General features: G+C 44.6%; 1 protein-coding gene across 2 annotated transcripts in view; it reads right to left on the reverse strand.

Annotated features, from left to right (window-relative positions):
* xylt2 (xylosyltransferase II) overlaps positions 1 to 20,618 on the reverse strand; it is a 50,178-nt gene that overhangs the window by 10,482 nt on the left and 19,078 nt on the right. For both annotated transcript variants that reach the window (XM_058990000.1, XM_034039430.3), the window contains exons 2-7: positions 8,464 to 8,956; positions 7,988 to 8,163; positions 7,082 to 7,284; positions 5,420 to 5,500; positions 4,984 to 5,200; positions 2,544 to 2,720 (exon numbers count right to left, since the gene is read on the reverse strand). In XM_058990000.1, coding sequence (XP_058845983.1) covers positions 2,544 to 2,720; positions 4,984 to 5,200; positions 5,420 to 5,500; positions 7,082 to 7,284; positions 7,988 to 8,163; positions 8,464 to 8,956 — 1,347 coding nt within the window. The remainder of the gene's footprint in view (positions 1 to 2,543; positions 2,721 to 4,983; positions 5,201 to 5,419; positions 5,501 to 7,081; positions 7,285 to 7,987; positions 8,164 to 8,463; positions 8,957 to 20,618) is intronic.

Raw genomic sequence — 20,618 nt, forward strand, 5'->3', positions numbered from 1 at the left:
TGGGTCTGCTATCATTAAAGTAGTAATGTTGTCTAGCCCCATGAATAAGAAATTCTGCATGCTGTCTCAGTATTATTATTATTTATTTATTAGCAGACGCCCTTATCCAGGGCGATTTACAGTCGTAAACAAATACATTTCAAGAATCACAGTACAAGTAATAATACAATTAAAAGCAAGATAAATACAATGACTTTGGTTCTAGCAAGTACAAGTATGACAAAATACGATTCAATAATGGAGCAGATAACTCAGTGATAGCTGAATCAGGCTATAATTAAATACAAAATACTACAGATTAAATAACACTTGACAGATTACAGTAATCTAAAATACAGGATTAAAAGCAGTACAATAGGGGGCAGATAAGAGCAAGTAAAGCGCATTAAAGGAAGAGTGATAAGTGTCCAGGGGGAAAAACAGAGGAGTTCTACAGGTGCCGTCTGAAGAGGTGAGTCTTGAGGAGGCGCCGGAAGGTGATCAGGGACTGGGCAGTCCTGACATCTGTAGGAAGGTCATTCCAGCACTGCGGGGCGAGGGTGGAGAAGGAGCGGGCTCTGGAGGCAGGGGAGCGTAAAGGAGGTAGAGCCAGTCTTCTAGTGCAGGAGGAGCGGAGAGGTTGAGTGGGGGTGTAGGGAGAGATGAGGGTCTGGAGGTAGCTGGGTGCAGTCTGGTCAAGGCATCTGTAGGCTAGTACAAGATTCTTGAACTGGATGCGAGCGGTGATCGGGAGCCAGTGGAGTGAGCGGAGCAGTGGCATTGCGTGGGAGAAGCGAGGCAGAGAAAACACCAGGCGAGCAGCGGAGTTCTGGATGAGCTGGAGCGGACGGGTGGCGGACGCAGGGAGGCCAGCCAGGAGGGAGTTGCAGTAGTCTAGGAGGGAGAGTACCAGGGCCTGGACCAGGAGCTGGGTGGCGTAGTTGGTGAAGCTGAGACTGAGTTATTTTTTTTTATGAGAGTTTTCTAAGGTGTGTTCTAAAATAGCTACTTTAGTTTCCAATTACTGAGTCGTAATTTATTGAGGTTAGATGCGAATAAAGTGGAAGTGTTTTTAATAAATCCCTTGACTGAGTCCCATAAAATACGGGGATCATCTACCGAACCACGGCTAAAGCCGGCAAACTCGTCCAGTCTAGATTGTAGCATCATTCGGAATGATTCGTTCTGTAACAGTGTGGTATTGAAACTCATCCAGTCTAGATTGTAGTGTCATTCGGAATGATTCGTTCTGTAACAGTGTGGTATTGAAACTCGTCCAGTCTAGATTGTAGCGTCATTTGGAATGATTCATTTTATAATAGTATGGTATTGAAGCGCCATTGTGTGGCTCGAGTCGGAATGTCGTTAAGCACAAATCTGCAAAAATTCTGTCTGTCCGATAACGACATAGGGAGGATTTCAGCATTATGTACCTCAGAGAAAACAGATTTCAATGCAAAAATAAAGTCAATCGTAGAAAAAGATTTATGTCGAGAAGAAAGTGAATTCTTTAATGGAAGGACATCGCCAGACATCGACGACACCTAAATCCCAAACGAGCCGCTGCAAAGTAAAAAACGCCAGCTGTTGCACTCTGCGTTTGCTGCAGCCCTGATCTGTCCCGAGTGGAGCTTATCACTGTGTTCATGTCAGCACCAAGGATTAAACTGAAATTTGAGAGATCTACTAGTACTCTGATCAATACATTTACATCAAATGTCATTGGGGCATAGACTGAGACAAAGGCCATTTTTTAAATTGTTTTTAAACAGGCCACTCTCCCATCTCGATCCCCCTCTGAACCCAAAATAGTAATCTGAAAACTGCGCCTTAATATAATCAATGCACCTTTCGTTTTGTTTTCTCCAGAGGAGGAAGCCGCCAATGTAGTAGTACCTGTTAGCTAGTCTGGGGATTTCTTTTTGCTTAAGATGAGACTCCTGAATCATGGCAACATCTATATTCTTTCTATGCAATAAATCAAGGCAAGCAACACGCTTATTAGGGAAGTTAAACCTCGCACATTCCAAGATAACATCAAGACAATAGTCATGGGAGTCAAACATGAATTGAAGGGTCAGAATCAACATGGTGTCTTGGTGTTAGTTCAAACGCAACAATAACACAACATTAGTTTTATCGAGGTCCTTCCCACCCCACCTCGAATAGGTCGCCACCGCTCCCCCCTCCTCCCATAACCCAACAACAGACATGAAAATCCCACGGAACTGCAAAGAAAAAACATAGAAAATATGCCTGGCACTGGCACCACCCCTCCCCCCTCCCAATTCAAATTACCTCATACTCACAACATTGCATTCCAGTGTGTGTGTGGGGGGGGGGGTATGGCCACTTCTCAGGCAGTTCAGTGCACTCCACTTCCCTTCATGCCTCTCAACACAAGGAGTGTTGATATCCCACAGACTGCCGTGCTATACTGCTTCATTTATAAAAATCAAAAAAACACTATTTGCAGCCCCTCAGACAAATTACCCTTAAAACCCAGATTGTATGCAAGCTTAACTTGCTGTCGGTCTCCCCCTGAAGATCTAGCCAGGGCTCACCTGAATGCGGACCAGGTCGGCGGGTTTGAAGTCGTTGGGAGAGCAGCCGCACCAGTCTACGATGTGCTTGTACTGGCACTTGCAGCCCAGCTTGCGGTTCCAGTTGGTGACTCGCAGGTTGTTGTCCACCAGGGTGTCACACATGTGGCTGTTCCCCAGAACCGTGTGGTAAAAGGACTGCGTTTGGGAGGGAAGCACAGAGCTCCATTAGCCGAGACTCCTTGTAGGAATTCAAACTACCTTCCTTGCTGCTGAGTTCAACAAACAGCAGCTTGCTAGTTACAGTGCCTATAGTAAGTATTCACCCCACTTGGATGTTTTCACAGTTTGTTGTGTTACAACCTGAAATCTTGATGCATTTAAATGGGATTTTTTTTTCCTTTGATTTACACAACCTACTCAACACTTTGAAGAGGCAAGAGAATTTTTATTGTGAAACAACAGTTAATGAAAAATAAAAAAACTGAAATGTCTTGGTTAAGTATTCATCCCCCTGGGTCAATACTTGGTAGAACCACCTTTGGCAGCAATTACAGCTGTGAGTCTTTTGGGGTAAGTCTCTACCAGGTTTGCACATTTGGACCATGCAATATTCGCCTATTCTTGTCAAAATTGTTCAACCTCTGTCAAGTTGGATGGGGATCGTTGGTGGACAGCAATCTTCAAGTCTTGCCACAGATTCTCAATCGGATTCAAGTCTGGGCTTTGACTGGGCCACTCTAGGACATTCACTTTCTTGTTTTTAAGCCACTCGAGAGTGTTGCTTTGGCTGTGTGCTTGGGGTCATTGTCCTGCTGAAAGGTGAATCTCCGTCCCAGTCTTGGGTCTTTTGCAGACTGAAGCAGGTTTTCCTCAAGGATTTGCCTGTATTTAGCTCCATCCATTTTGCCCTCTACCCTGACAAGCTTCCCAGTCCCTGCTGATGAAAAGCATCCCCATAGCATGATGCTGCCACCACCATGCTTCACAGTAGGGATGGTGTCACCTGGGTGATGTGCTGTGATAGGTTTGCGCAAGACATAACGTTTTGCATTTAGGCCAAATAATTTTTGTTTCATCGGACCACAGAATCTTTTGCCACATCTTTTCAGAGTATCCCACATGCCTTTTTGCAAATTCCAAGCAGGATTTTACATGGGCTTTTTCAGAAATGGCTTCCTTCTTGCCACTCTTCCATACAGGCCAGATTTGTGGAGTACCTGAGCTATTGTTGACACATGGACAGTTTTTCCAATCTCAGCCATGGAACGCTGTAGGTCTTTCAGAGTTGTCATTGGCCTCTTGCTGGCTTCTCTGACCAATGCCCTTCGTACCCGGCTGCTTCGGAGGACGGCCTGCTCTAAGCAGATTCTGGAACAGCTGTATACCTTACACTTGTTAATGATCGACTTGACTGTACTCCAAGGTATATTCTATGCCTTTGAAATCTTTTTATACCCCTCCCCTGATCTGTGCCTTTCCACAACTTTATCCCAAAGTTGTTTTGAAAGCTCCTTGGTCTTCATGGTAGTATCTTGGCTTTGAAAGCACTACCCAACTGTGGGACCTTACAGAGATAGGCGTATTTAATATGAAATCATGTGAACCACTTTTATTGCACACAGATGGACTCCATTTAACTTATTGTGTGAATTCTGAAGGCAACTGGTTGCACCTGAGCTTATTAGGAGTGTCATAGCAAAGGGGGTGAATACTTATCTACTTTTCAGGTTTTTATTTTTAATTGATTTGTTTTTTTCACCCCCCCTCCCATTTTTTCACACATTGAAAGTGTTGAGTAGGTTGTGTAAATCAAAAGAAAAAAAATCCCATTTAAATGCATCAAGATTTCAGGTTGTAACACAACAAACTGTGAAAACATCCAAGGGGGGTGAATACTTACTATAGGCACTGTATATCTCCAAAAAGCTTTATTCCAGACAACTGTGTGTAGCTGAAGCTACCTCCCCCAGGCAGCAGTCAGCTTTGCACATTAAGCTTGAAAAAGACTGAACACCAAGTTAGAAAATGTTAAAGCTACAGTACATTAAAGAAACGTACTTGATAAATCAATGCAGATGTGTGACTGGGAAATGGGATTTGGAGTATTGTTTGACCACAGAAAACAGATTTGTTTGTATTCATATTTTAAGAGAAATTGGTATTGAGTTAGTAAGATTGTGTGTGTTCTTATATCAGGGATCCTCAGAGCTACACTAAGACATAAACCCAGTGAAACAGTGTAAAGTAGGGCCCTCCATAGATACTGCCACGGATACACATGCTGAAGAGACTTTCCAAGCACTGTTAGAAACCACTTTCAATTATTGATACTGTAGTTTGATCCTACATGTGTTTTCAATCCTTTCTCTAGTCATCAGTATAAGCTGGCTATTTGTGTTTGTACGGGAAGATGCTTTTCAATGTGTTTCGAAGCTGCTGCTGAAGCGCTGTGGCTCACCTCAGCTGGGAGCAGAGTGTAGGTATAGAACTGCTTCAGACTGGTCACCAGCTCGTCTTGAGAGTTGATCACATACTCCACAAACTTCCGGGTCAGAGAGAACCAATCCGAGCCTCCAGACACCGCCAGGCCCCTGGGGATCTGCCTCTCTCCCAGCCGCCACATGTGGGAGTCACACTCGTGGAACAGCCGGTCCAAACCCTGCTTCTTTATGAACCTGAGGAAGAGCCCCACATGCACAACGCATTGCAATGGAATCCCAGGATACTGAAAGACATGGTCCGCCCATACAGTACAACACAACATGCATTCAACCGGGGATCAATAGTGTGTATGGGAACATTGTTCTGAGGGAGACCTGGCCATTCATCCAGGATTACCACCTCAAATTCCTTCAGGCAATTGTGTCGTAATTGGAACAAATAGTTTGAAATACCTTGCGTTCTCTCTGCCATGAGACTTGAGGAAGTTTTTATCTCTGTATTTAGACAGAAAAGCTACCAGCTCTTCATTAGTCCTGTGTAAAATAAAAATACAAAAGAAAATGATGGCAAGTCTTATTTGATCATTTAATTGGGAAGTCGTAAACATGAAACAGTGGGTAAGCTCAAAAAGCAATACATCCCAAACCATATATGGTACAGACCAAAGCATCCCCACTGTGCGCACCTTTCAATAGAGAGGGATTCACACATGGCATATGAGCACCCATTTGATGCAAAATCATAATCATGCAGAATAAACACCTTCTACTTAGAATGAATCATTGTACTGTAGAACTGGGCTTGCAACATAATCAGGGTCAAAACTAAAAGGGCCCTAAATGTGTTTAAGAATGAGCAACAAAAGGGGGTTCCCAGAGTGGCTCATCCAGTTAAAAGTGCTGCCGCTGGGAGCACAGGATGAGTCACACAGCTTGGACGGTGCCAGTTCACGTCCAGGCTGTGCAAAGAGGCCGAACTTTGCTGGGGACCCCGAGGGGGGCGCCACATTGGCTCTGACGCTCCCGGGATGGGAGATGGGAAACCGGCAGGGATTGCTTCTCCTCATCGCGCAACAGTGAATCCTTCTGGCCAGGCACCGAGCACATTCACAGTGGATGAGAGGCAGGGCTGGTCTCTGTTCTCTGGGATCGGTAGCCCCGCCCACCTATGCTCCGGATTGCTCGGCATAAAAAGCGATTCTGGCATTAGGCTTGTGAGATCGGAGGATGCTTGCACGCCCCTCAGAACATCTGTGCTGTGTGGGGACTCGCTGCGGTGAGGAGAAAAAACATAATTGGACATTCCAAATTGGGGGAAAATAAATAAAAATAATAATAATTGGTCTAAATTTATATTTTTAAAAAATGAGCAACAATCCTGGCGTTTACACTATAGGCTGGGGGCAATCACATTTGCAAGGAGGGAATTAGAAAGCTTTGTTGTACATAAAAATAAAAAAATTAAAATAAATAAATACATTTTTTTTAAAAAAAAAACACACCACACTCTTTCACCCACTGTCTGAACAAAAACAGACTGGACAGCTATGTCCAGAAGTTCACCTAACATTTCGTGACAAAACAAAACAAAACAACCTATCTGAACATAATATATATTTTATTTAACATCATATAATCAAATAAACTACAAAATTATATTGCAAAAGTCTACCGGAAGCCATAATAGTAGTATAGTATTTCATGTTAGACTTTGAAAAATGTCACAATCTTTCAAATTGTCAGTTTTTCGTTAAGTAAACATATGTTAACATAACATTCAATCCTTCGACTTTATGAAGCAAAATTAGTTAATTCTATAGGGAGATGCAAAACTTGCCATAGCTATACATATCTCAAGGCACAGGAACACAGCAGGAGTGATTCTGAGCACTTGGTTTCCCTGCATATCCAGCTGCACTCCCTTGTAAGTCAGGCGATACCTTGTGGATTTGTGCGTTACCTGGTGGGGTGTAGTAGGGTTAGGGGAGGGTGAGGGCTTTAAGATTCATGGTTACCTAGTGGGGTAGGGGTAATGTTAGGAGTAGGATTTAAGATTCATGGTTAACTTGTGGGGTAGAGGTACTGTTAGGAGTAGGATTTAAGATTCATGGTTACCTTGTGGGGTAGTCGGTGGCACTCAGATTGATGAAGAAGTCCCACTTCCAGTCCACCATGTCCAGCAGGTCCTTCATGCTGCGCAGGTAGGTCTTGAGCAGGCTGGCCCCACCCCAGATAGTCCCCATGCGCCACGGTGGCACCCGGATATTGGGGTACTGCTGGGAGATCTGCAGGACCTCGCGGTGCAGGTAATTGGAACGCTGGGGGAGTATTTATTTCTATCACTTTTTAATGAAGCACGAGTCTGAATTAGCATCATAGGGTCCAATATTTATCTAACATTCTACATACTAGGACAGATCCCTAGGATTAGGTTTATTATTTAAAAAACAGATGTTACCAAGGACTAAACACTTCATCCATACACAACGACAAAATCTGAAGCAAACCTTAGTCCTTATTCAATGCATGGAGAAATTAAATTCACATTCAAATGCACAGTTTGCAAATGCCGTCTCATTAAAATGGGATGAGCTGCAGCTAACTAAATTAAAATACAACAAGCAGATTATAGTCAGTGTGCAAGAAAGCAAGCTTAATCTTCAAGTGTGACTGATCATGCAACAGCTTTCTCAACAAGGACAAAGAACTGAGTGAGATTCAGTGAGACACATACTGTGACAAACAGGATCTGCAGTGAAGTGCTACAGCATACAGGCACTGGTGTTCAAAGCATGCATTTTATTAAGGTATACTGTATTTAATAGTGCTTATTGGATAACTACAGTCAGGATACAGCACAAGTGGATGGATCTGTAACTTCGTAAAATTCGATTGTAAATTGTTCAGTAATTTCAATGGAAACTCATTGGTGGGAAACGTTTGAACAGAACTGTCCTTCAGCAGAAACGCCTGCAAATCAGCACACAAACATTTTGAACACTAATAAAGAACAGCTGCTACCTTGTCCACGTGGATGTAGTAGAAGTGGTCCCGGTGATAAATGGCCTTGATGAGACGTTTAAGCTGCCGGATGGCACGACCGTGAACCACCAAGACAAAGGCCACCCGCACTGGACTGTCCACATGTGACAGATCCAGATCAACATCCTCCCACTGGACTACCGGGCCGGAGAACCCTGGACATGAGGAAATCAGAGGAGCGAGTATTAGAGGAGACCAATACAGGAGCGAGTATTAGAGAGGAGACCAATACAGGAGCGAGTATTAGAGAGGAGACCAATACAGGGGCGAGTATTAGAGAGGAGACCAATACAGGGGCGAGTATTAGAGAGGAGACCAATACAGGGGCGAGTATTAGAGAGGAGACCAATACAGGAGCGAGTATTAGAGAGAAGCAGTCAGCTAAAGTCAGTATAGGAGAGCCATGATCACAGTCCTGCAAGTTCATTCCATGGTCAGGCGGGAGCGAAACTCACCGGATTGCTGGCAGAACTGCGGCACTGACCGGGGCATCAGCTGGCCGGCCTGGTGCAGGCAGAGGATGTTAGCAATCTCCTGGCGGCACTGGTGGGACCGAGCGCGGCTCAGCGCAGAGAGGGCGTCCTTGCCCGTGATCTCACACTTAGGCAGAAAGTCGCTGCTGGAGGCCAGAGGCGCGCCCTCGACACTGCCCGTGTCACTATGCTGCACAGTCAGGAAGCGGCTCTCCCCCTTCAGCTCAGTGAAGTTACGACTACTGGAGGGGTCATAGGGCACGCCCTCGGCGGCCCCGCCCTGCCCCAGCGACTCTCTGTAGCGCACCATGGGCTTGTGTCTCAGCAGGTCCCCCCTCATGGTGTTGCCTGGATGCTCAATGCCAGGTTTCCATCGGCTCCTCTTTCGGTTGGCCAACCCGTCCTGCCTCTGCCCGTCAAGCGTGTCCTTCGGGTCCTCAATGTTATCTGGCAGCTTGGATCTCCTCTGCTTCCCCTGTGGAAAAAGGAAAGTCATGTTTACTGCAGATAACACAAAGCCGCTACAATACAATATACTACAACACAATCCAGCTTACTTTTATACAGCGCTCTTCATGCAAAGCATCCCAGGGGCTTTACAATAAAAACAAAAAATACAAAGGAAGCCAACAGCCAAGCAATCCAGCTCAAAAATAAACAACTTAAACAGATATGTTTTTGAAGTTTCAACTGTAACAGAATTCCTGATATGATTTGGGACAGAGCTTCCAAGGCAGGGAGCAGAACAACTAAAGGCCCCTTTGCCCCTGCTGACTTCAGCCGACTTCTAGGAGCTACCAGAAGGCCAGCATTTGCTGATCTCAGAGTACTAGAGTAACTAGAGGCATAAGGTACCAACATTTCTTGCAAACATGAAGGCACCATGCCATGAAGGTCCTTATAAGTAGGAAGTAGAATTTTAAATTGGATCCTGAACTTGACGGGGAGCCCATGTAGTGCTTTAAGTCAGCACTCTGGCTGCAGCACTGTGAACCAGTTGGAGCCGACACAGTTTAAAATCAGGAAGGCCAGCAAACAAAGCATTAAAATAATCTAGCAAGAAATAACAAAAGGAAGAACCAACACCTCAGCATCTTTATCAGATAGAAGGGGTCTATGTTTGGCAGTGTTCCTCAAATGATAAAATGAGAATAGAATGTGTCTATGTTTGGCAGTGTTCCACAAAAGACAAAATAAGAATAGAATGGGTCTATGTTTGGCAGTGTTCCTCAAATGATAAAACGAGGCTGTGCTCTATATAGTGTTTGTGTGGGAATGTAAGGTTGGCAGGGATGGGGTTAAATCTGTCCCTGCCAGCAATTACAGGTGTGGCAATTCCCCAATTAGGTAATTGAGTGCTAACTGGGAAGTGGCCACATGTATATAAGGAAGGAGAAATCCTTTGTCTGGTGGAAGGAGTTTGGCGAGTTTTGACCGTATCTGTAGTGAAGGCAAATATGCCTAGCCTACCTAATATTCTATTCTATTGTTTAACCTTTTATTTTGCCCCTTGCCCCTGTTTATTTGTTCCAGTGTTTTGTTTGTTGTTTTTTGTGAATTAAATGTGCACTCTAGTGCTTAAACTGAAGCTTCCTTGTCTCCGAGTCTCTCTTCCTGCTGTTAACAGCTTGGGCCGTGACGCTATCCTCCTCCTTACAGACAAGGTAACAGCTTTTGTTCAAAAACTGTACATTTGGGCCTCTCGACTATCAGATGGAAATTGCGACATGTTTCCTACATTTTCAGACTTCGTTCAGGATTGTGGCGGCACTGTGGTACAATGATCTGAAAGCTCCCATTGTTGAATATGTGATAGGACTGAAAAGAACAGTTCAGCGACTTCTTCCAAGAAGATTTCAGCTCACTTGCCTGGTTTCGTGATCCGTTCGTCACTTCTGGGGCCAGTTGTGCTAACGAGATCAAAAAACAGGATCGGATCCGGGCTCACTGGAGCCGGATCATGAAAAGGCGTTGTACTGAGCGGATCAGGATCAAGCTCCACTGATCCGAAATCTTGATCCGATCCTGGAGCTGCGCAGCCGTAACTAGGGAAACTGACCAATGAGAAGCAAATATGCGTGGCACAGAGATTGAAGAATCTTAATGTCAGAAAATTAAGTGCATTTAATTTAAACGACATAAATTAGAAGCAACTACTGTACATCTATAATTTAAAACTCCAGCGATTCTACAAAAACAGATCGAGTATATTAATACCGGTATCTGGTTTTGTTTTAATAAATGTTACAGTAATCACGGCCGTGTGTATTTTCTGACGGATACACAGATATTTTACAGAGGTATAGCCACCATACACACAAACATCTAGCTGCAGTGTCGGTTGATGGTCGACTTTGTCAACACAGAAAATGTAGAAATAATATTTATGAAACCTCATTACACAGTCAGGTCTATTTTTTCTGTAGCTATACGGCGAAAACAGAAATGTCAGATGTAGCTAAACACAAATTCACTGTTCGCTTACAAGGTCTTGAGTAGTGCAGAATAAGGGGGGGTTAATTTGAGGAACGGGGGTGCTTATGTAACATGGAATTAGAGACATAAAGCTGGACAGCTTGAGATAAGAAGAGCTGGACAAGACATACGACGTAAAACACTCTGAACTCTCACGTCTCACCGGATCAGGCAGCATCCTCTGGCTGTTGGGCGGCTATTGAGAATGAGAGACAGAACAAAAAAGGACAAAGTTCTCAGTCCAGGTCGGAACCAGGCAGCGTCTCTTAGCTGCTGGACAAACAAGGAGAATGAGAAGACAAACATAAAAGACAAAGAAAGGTGCTTGGACCTGAAAAGAAACAAAGTAGATGGGATAGCAAAGTTGTGGCCTTGGTGAAGCTAGTGCATGAGCTGCGACAGAATAGTTGTGGCTGGGGGTTCCCTCTAGCGGGGACGGCAGTGACTTGGGCAGGAGGTGAAAATCACTCCCCCCCCCCCCCCCCCCAAAAAGAAGGACCCCCGGCTCCCCGCAGCACCACACCGTGAAGATAGGGAAGAGACCGCTAAGCCGCACACATAGATAAGAGGAAGCTGTAAAGAAGAGAAAATACAGGGAGAGTTTAGTAATGACGACTAGGGATTGGAGGCCATCCGTGCTGTGGAAAGGAAAAACCCCACCCTAGTGGGGGGAAACATTTGGTGGACCTGGCAGAGAGGGCTCCCCCACTCTGGGCATACTAACAAAGGACTTTTGAGCTCCAGCAATGTCTGAAGGGGAGGATCTGATATAAGACTCGACTGCTGAAGAAGACCAGCGCCCCATGTTTTTGATCAGGTGTTGGTTGACTCCGGCTCGCGCTGCAGAAGTGGCTGCTCCAATCCGGAAAGAGTGAGAGGAGTAGAGTTTTGAGGATAGCCCGGTCCGAGTCAGGAGAGAGATGAGGTGAGAGTAAAAGCAGTGTCTCGTAATGATTATTCCTGAGAAGTCGATGAAAAGAGGATCTGTATGAAGACAAGAATTCCTGGAGGCGAGGTAGAGCAGAACTTGGACAGAGAGAAGAGTCAATTTTTGAGAGTTGGACGTATTGACCTTGACGAAGCTGATCTGTTTTAGAAGATCTGATAAAGAGGATGAAGTGCCCCCCAGGGACTTGGGTGAGGTCAGAGCGCCGCAATCCTACAGCTGGGAAACTTGCTGATGTTGCTGATGATGGCACAGAGAACTCTGAGCAGCGTAGGAATCCGAAAAAAGCAGCTAAGCATAGTGCTTCCATAACGATGTCATCGAAAGGAGTGAAGCATCCGCGGCGGAGAGTGGAGATGAGGAGAAGAAGAATGTCCGAAGAAATAGGCTGCCTTGAAGTGGAGGAAGGAGGGAGGCTCTTCTCCATGCCTCGAATCATCAGGCGAACCTCAGGAATGGAGTGGGGGAGATGGAATGGACTGAAGGCGGAACTGATACTGGATGCCTGATAGGTAGTTCCTGATACAGGAAGGAGCCAGGCTGAGATATAGTCAGATATGTGATAAAGGCCAGCAAGTGCTGAAGATTAAAGGTGCAGTGAGAGATCTGATTCTGGGCGCAGAAGGTGGCGAAGGAGGACCAGGCAGTAGAGTAAGCTGAGCGTGTGGATGGGGCTAGAGCGCTCTCCATAAAACAGCGGGCCGAGTGGAGGAGACCAGAGAGTGTGGAGTTTAGTTGAATATTAGCTGGCTGAACGAAGGCACTAGCTGCGGGTTAGGATCTGCTCCTGGAATTAGGCTGTGGAACTTCGGGACCTGCAGGCGAGATAAAGCGTCAGCGGCGTTATTAAGGGACCTGGGAATGTGGCGGGCCTGACTAATGACATTATTGGACACAGAGATCCAGACCAGACGACAAACAAGCTGCATGATTAAGGGGGATGATGAGCGCCCTTTGTTCACTATATGAACTGTAGAGGTGTTGTCGCTGAAGAATACAATTGATTTTCTAGGCCATAGATGGCTCCAGAGCAGGGTGGCGACTACAATAGGATAAAGTTCCAGAAGGGGGGACGATTGAGGAGACAGGGAACGAATTTCCTGAGTCCAGGGACTTGAAAACCATTGTGATCCAAAGAATCCTCCAAATCCTGTGTGAGAGGCGTCTGTAAACAGGTGCATGTCCGGGGCTGATATGGCGTCATCGTAAAACAGAGAAAGTCCGTTCCAGTGGTTAAGGAGGATGAACCACATATCAATATCCTTCCTGGCTTCGTCTGGGATGATGATGGAGGCATCGAGAGACTTTGCAGTGGTAGAAAGTGCGAGCAGACGGGAGATGAAAGTACGACCTTGCGGAATGATGCGAATTGCATAATTGAAATGACCCAGAAGAGAAAGAAGGTTACGCTTTGAAATGGACCTTGAGCTCTGGAAGGAAGAAATCAGCTGGCGAATCCGAGTGAGTTTAGATAGAGGAAGGCGGGCCTGGAACTTGACAGTGTCGAGAGTAATGCCTAAGAACTAAGGCAGGTGGTGGGGCCGACAGTCTTCTCAGCAGAGAGGGTGACGCCCAGGGTAGTAAACAGGGATTTAAGATTGTGAATACTTTGAGCCGGAGGATGAGAAGCGGGAGATATCAGGAGAAAGTCGTCAAACAGATGGAGCAGGAATGGGACATGGTAAGAATTAAGTAGGATCCAGCACAATGCTTCGGAAAGTGAATCGAAGATTGTTGGGCTGCTGCGGCATCCAAAAGTGAGCTGAGTGGAGAAGAAGAATGAGCCCTGCCATGAAATTCCAAAAAGATGGTGGAGGGACGGGTGAATCGGCATAACTTTGAAGGCATCTGTAATGTCAGCCTTCGAAAGCCAGGCTCCGTGACCAGCGATCTTGATGAACTTGATAGCATCTGTGAGTGTGACATAATGAAGAGAGAATTGATTCAGCGGAATTAGAGAATTGATACTGCTGGTGGGTTGTCCTGTGGGAGCGGAGAGGTCTATGATTAGATGTTTCTTTCCAAATATTTTCCTAGTGGAGATGCCAATTGGATTAATCCTAAAGACTGGGAATGGCGGGGCTGGGAATGGGCCAACCATAAATCCTTTTTCCAATTCGGCTTTAATAAGAGAGGTGACCGCTTCCGGGTCTGAAATAGCTGAACGGAGGTTGAGGCAGGAGAGAAGAAGAAGGGAGACTAGATAACCCGGTGGAGAAGCCGTGAAGGAGGCCGTTGATGAGACACGTCACGAATTGGTGATCAGGGTGTAGGCTGAGTGCTTCGGTTAAGGCAGGGACGTTCACAGGAGAAGAGACAGTCAGGGCTGAATGTCATTTGCCGTGCTTTGAAGGGCAGATAGATTTCGAGTGCGCGTCGCCACAAAAAGAACAAGTGTGAAGGATACGGCAGGAATTGTTATTGCATATGGAGTCACTGAAATTATTACAGATTTGACGGCCCCCTGTGAATCTGATAGGGCGACCAAGCCTGTCTAAAGATGAAGAGGTGTCTGGAGGGGCTGAACCATGGATAGGACGGGCAGACATTAAAGCCCGACTGAAGCTGGAAGAGGTCCTAGGAAACCGTGATGAAATACCAGTTCCGGCGGCCGCGGCTTTCGGACAAAGGTGGGTAGACTTGTTGATGCTCAAACCCCGCAAGCATAGGCTCTCAATCCCCCGAAAATCCTGTGAAGCAGATCTATGTCTGGTTTTGACCAGTTGACAACGACGTTCTCTGTTCCCAGGACAGCAGCAGATTTTGCAGAAAAACTTTTGTGATATTGATAGAACATTGTACCACCGTAACGGACAGCCAGCTCAATTATGTATGCCAGATAATAATCCAACTCCTCTCGGCGGTGAGGAACGGCGCTACATAGTATGTCTCTGTAGGCCGAAAAAGCTAACACAAATTCCTCCATAGTTAAGTTTTTTAGCAAACGTGGATCAGTAGATTTGAGTGTCACTGATACATCACCACAGCTGACTGTAAATTGATCAATTAATTCAGAAGTGGCTATAAGAACGAGGACAAGATTAACATCCTTACCTTCAATACTCTGTTTGCGTAAGGCAGGAGAAACGGTGATGCGCCTGGATCCGAACAACTGTTGTGGGTCGACAGGAGCAGCAGAAGGCAGGGTGAAGGAAGGAGTAGGATCGATGACCTCGATGACGGAGGAGGAAGTTGTAAGGACGGGAAGAGGGGCTGGTGAAGAGCGGGCCTCCAAGGAACCTAGATTGGCATTCATGTCCCTAATGGAGTCGGTGATAGGCTGTAGAAGGGCCTTCATGTCCTGCATAATAGAGATCCTGAAGGTGTCCGGGTCACACGCTGCTTGAGGAGGAAGGTGCGTGCTGTGAGCAGGAGAAACAGAGGCATTGGTCTGGCTTTGATGTCTAACCTGGCGAGGTGGGTCCGAAGAAGCAGGCAGGTCGAGGGCCTGAAGCTGAGGAGGGATCGGCACTGCAATCGGGAGGCCAGGGTGTCGGCCAGGGTGGCTGACACACTACTGCAGTACAGCCGAAACAGTTCCTCCCGATCGGCTCCGGTAGGAATGGGAATAGCCTGATCAAAAAGCACCTCGGGCAGTCTAGGCTGGGTCCAGTCTTTGTAAGAGAGAGTCCTGATCTGGGGCTGCGTGACTGCCTGCCTTGTGCGCCGAATGGCAGGGCTCTGCTTGGGAGAGCGCTCAGGCGAAGGCTGAAGACGGTGGAGGAGGGAGGGGTGGACTGACCTCTGTACTTGCCCAGGTGGGAATTCATCGCTTTCCTCCAAGGAAAACTCGAAATTGGTCGCCATGCTAGCGGGTCCTCCTGGACTCCCGAGCTTAAACAGCTCTCACCATCAAAACAAGAAGTTTTTTTTTTTTTAAATAATAAACAAAGGTTTAAACGAACAAGTCGTGAAAGCTACCAAGGTATACCACGCCAAATCTGAGATGCATCCAAAAAACAAACACAGACAAAGGGCAAAAGCAGTGCTGGGAGTATAAATAAAAAAGGCGAGATTGACATGCAAGCTACCTAATGGGATTGCCCATACTGCTCTGGTCACGCCCTTTATTTTTTTACCTGACCAAACAGAGCGGCGCGAGCTATTGGCAGAGAGACTGGGACTTGATTGAAACTGAACTGCCCCCCCCCCCCCCTCTCCCCTCCCCTCTCCCCTCCCCCCTCCCCCCCCTCCCCCACCTGGAAGTAATTTGTGTGGCTAATCCCGCCCCCACTGAGAGCTGCCAGGGAGGCTAGAGAAGCCGAATACAAACATAAAAATTGGAAGCTCAGCAAGAGAGCGCCCTCTACAGCGTCCACCGAATTATACCTAAAGGTTAACATCTAAAGTAGTATTGTACAAAGTTTTTTTCTAATTGATATTATCTTAATACAGTACTGTTATCGCTACTTTTAAATGCATTGTTGCTTAATGTTTTCTAAAACGTTAAATGATCTCCATTTCAATCTGAAGGAAATATTTTGGGATATCCCTGCAAGCAGGTTTTAAAGTTTATTAAGTTATCGTTACAATTATCCAAATTCACTATAGTGCTTATTTAAATATTATTTTAGCAATTTTAAATAGGTTTCAGTTATGTATTTTGATGATGCATGGTCCATTTTAAAAACGTTTGTCCAAGCTCTGATCCGATTCTGATCTTGGTCTAAATTAACAAACATGCTTGATCCGATAGTTGGGCCGTATTCTTACTTCTTCCTCGACAAAAACCTCAAGAGGGCTTTACTTATCCTTAAAAACCCGACTTATACGTGTCTGACGGTTTCGAATAAAACAAATTACGTTTAGTTCCTCAATTTTTCAAAAGTGGGATCAAGTTCTGATCCTGCTCAAAAGCAAGATCAGGTTTGAGCTCAGATTGAGCACTGATCCGTTTAGTACAACACGACTATGATCAAGATCAACATCTGAGCCTGGATCCGGGATCGGATCCCTTTAATACAACCGGCCCCTGGTGCTTCAACCAGTCTATCAGGAGAGGTGGAAGAACAGCTAATTTAGCTGAAATGCGACAACAGATTGAAAAAACGTTTTGGCAACTGTTCTCTCCCAAATGTTTGGCTCTCAGTTGCACAGGAATTCCCAGAGCTCTCTACTGCTGCAGTGAAAGTGCTCCTACTTTTTGCTTCGACGTGCCTGTGCCAAGCTGTGTTTTCCAAACTTACATCATTGAAGACAAAGTACAGAAATCAGATCCAATTAGAAGACGATCTGCGACTCTCCCTTTCAAATATTGAGCCTCATACCGATGTGCTTTGCAGGACCAGACAAGCTCAAATCTCCCACTGACTGACATCAGCAGCACTAATACAGGTAAGGTGTGTTTTTATAGTACTATTAAAAACTTGACTGTTGTGTTTCTGAACAATCGCATTAGCAATGCAAGGTGCCAGTATCCTATACTCCGTATCCAAGTGAAAAACTATTGCTCAGGTGGGGCATGATTCAAAAAAGGCTGGGAAGCCCTGGTCTAAATTATGTATGGTGCAACTGAGATAAAAGAGTTCTTAGTTATAAGCTAAGTAATAACAACTAAGGACTTAGTAGAGACTTTACACTCTAACTTAGGAATTAACTTACACATTGCTGGTGCAACACATGATTTACTTTGGACTAGGTCTAAGGTCTAATTTGACTCGCCTAATGGTACTACCAGTTGAGATCCGTAGGTCATACTAAACACGCCTCGGATGCCCGTATCTACCAAAATCGGTGAGTACAGCCCAGAGTGGTTATTGGCTGCTGTCAAGTGTCAATCAATAAATCCTGCCCAGTTTATGATGAGCTTTCTTTTTAAAATTCAAACAAGCTAATAAATCACATCAGGAACCTGTAAGGGTACATATAGTGTAATTGGATTTGAGTGCAGGGTACAGAAAACAGACCACATTTCCCGGTGCAGAATGAATTTCACAGTCCGGGTCACATGCTGAAATAGGCAGGGTCCTACTTATGCATGGTGTCAGTTTGTTGTCAGCGGCTGCCAAGATAATCATTCAGGATCTGTTGCACGAGTGAAATGACAGTAATAGTAATAATAATAATAATAATAATAATAATAATAATAATAATAATAATAATCCTCCTCACAGCCTGTTTTCTCCAGTGTTGTCTCTGGATCTTTGTTTGATACCTGCGCTGCGTATTATTATTATTATTATTACACCGTGTAACAATTATTTTTTTTTTTTTTGGTTCCTGGGTAGTAAGTGTTATTTCCTAATTGCTTATGCCTCAAAAGTATAGAAAATGGCTATTATTCCCTACAAACTTTGCTTTTGTGACCAGGACAGTGATATTTTGAAATTTACCTATTTCCAATGAGAAAACGGGCGAATTTGTGTCTTTTCGTTCACATAAAGTCAGAAAAAAACAACATATGAATCCAAATTAACATGTATTTATACTAAAGTAATACAAAAATGACTACAAAAGATTTAGAAGTGAGTAGTTTTTCGAGATTTACAATTATACTGTAAATCACTTTCACGAATCAGCCCCCAAATGTAGTCTCCCATCATGTTCTCGTTACACTGTCCTTCATTGACAGCTCATCCAGGAGCCTCAAAGCCGTGCTGCTCCATAATGGTAACAAGTACCCGTCTCTTCCCCTGGCTCACTCGGTGCACCTCAAAGAGGATTACAACAGCATCAGGACCTTGCTGGACACCTTGAAGTATGATGAGTACGGCTGGGACCCCGGGAAGGTGCTGATGCCACCACTGCACATCAAATTGGGCCTTATGAAACAATTTGTCAGAGCTCTAGATAAGGAGTCGGCAGCCTTCAAGTACCTTCAATACTTCTTCCCTAAGCTGTCTGAGGCAAAGGTCAAAGCCGGTGTCTTCATCGGACCACAGATAAAGAAGATCCTGGAGTGCAATTAATTCCCCAAGAAGCTCACTAGTAAGGAGAAAGCGGCTTGGAACAGCTTTGTCGCAGTGGTTCGGGGCTTCCTGGGCAATCACAAGGCCGAAAACTATGTGGAGCTGGTTAAGACTCTGGTGAAGAACTACGGCACAATGGGCTGTAGGATGTCCCTCAAAGCTCATCTTGATAAATTCAAGGAGAACATGGGAGCGTACTCGGAGGAGCAAGGCGAGTGCTTCCACCAGGATATACTGGACTTTGAACGCCGCTACCAAGGACAGTATAACGAGAACATGATGGGAGACTACATTTGGGGGCTGATTCGTGAAAGTGATTTACAGTATAATCGTAAATCTCGAAAAACTACTCACTTCTAAATCTTTTGTAGTCATTTTTGTATTACTTTAGTATAAATACATGTTAATTTGGATTCATATGTTGTTTTTTTCTGACTATGTGAACGAAAATTCGCCCGTTTTCTCATTGGAAATAGGTAAATTTCAAAATATCACTGTCCTGGTCACAAAAGCAAAGTTTGTGGGGAATAATAGCCATGTTCTATACTTTTGAGGCATAAGCAATTAGGAAATAACACTTACTACCCAGGAACAAAAATTGTGTTACATAGTGTTATTATTATTATTATTATTATTATTATTATTATTATTATTATTATTATTATTATTATTATTATTATTATTATTTCTTAGCAGACGCCCTTATCTAGGGCGACTTACAATTGTTACAAGATACCACATTATTTTTACATACAATTACCCATTTATACAGTTGGGTTTTTTACCGGAGCAATCGAGGTAAAGTACCTTGCTCATGGGTACAGCAGCAGTGTCCCCCACCTGGGATTGAACCAACAACCCTCCGGTTAAGAGTCCAGAGCCCTAACCACTACTCCACACTGCTGCCCGTACAGTTACCGTATACGTTATGGTAACAGTTTGAATCTGGTAAATCTTACGTTTACCGATAACTGTCAACATCTACCAAGACAGGTGGTAAATGTAAAGAAATATTTAGAAACTTTTTTTTTTTTTCCCCCAGACATTTACCATTAATCTTTTACCGAAGCTTATTGGTAAAGGCCCTTGGTAATTTTTTAGATTTACCGGCAAATGTCAGTTTATACGCTGGGAGGCTGGGTACAATGCAATTCTACAGAGAAGAGCAGTTATCCTAAAACCTGTCCAAACACCTAATGCAGCTTAGAACCTGGGACAAGAGTAAACAGGGTAACAGTGACCTGTGTGGAAACAGTTTAACCCTTTTGAAGCATCCATCGGCCATGTTCCAATCCATGTTATGGTCCCTTCTTAGCTGTATAAGTAAGACAATCTGTCGACAGTCAAGCCCTTTGTAAAGCTGCCAGTTTTGTCTGTTTACACAGCTTGTCTGACAGGCTGCTCACTCTGAAGAAGGCGTCTTTGACTGATGTTACAGCTGTCACTCTCACACGCCCACACTGCCAGATTGCTGAGGGGGTTTGCTTTGTTTTTTTAAACTGCCCAGCAAAAAGCTTCTATTTCTATTTCAAATGACAAAAACATCTAATGTAAGGCATTCATTTTGCGATATGCTAAACTTTAGAAATACATTTGACTGGAAGTATATGCATGTATCAACATTCCATGTAATCCCATGTACTATATATTCATATTTTTTCAGTTAATTATATCTAGGGCTTCTGATTTTCAGTTTTAACCGATAAACACTAATAAAACACCCCCCCGATACAAAAAAATAATGAAATCTGTGTATATCCAATAAACCCTTGAAAAACACTGCAAATGGTTACTCAATTCACCAGGTT

Source organism: Acipenser ruthenus, chromosome 17 (assembly GCF_902713425.1).
Source record: "Acipenser ruthenus chromosome 17, fAciRut3.2 maternal haplotype, whole genome shotgun sequence".
Taxonomy (NCBI): Eukaryota; Metazoa; Chordata; class Actinopteri; order Acipenseriformes; family Acipenseridae; genus Acipenser; species Acipenser ruthenus.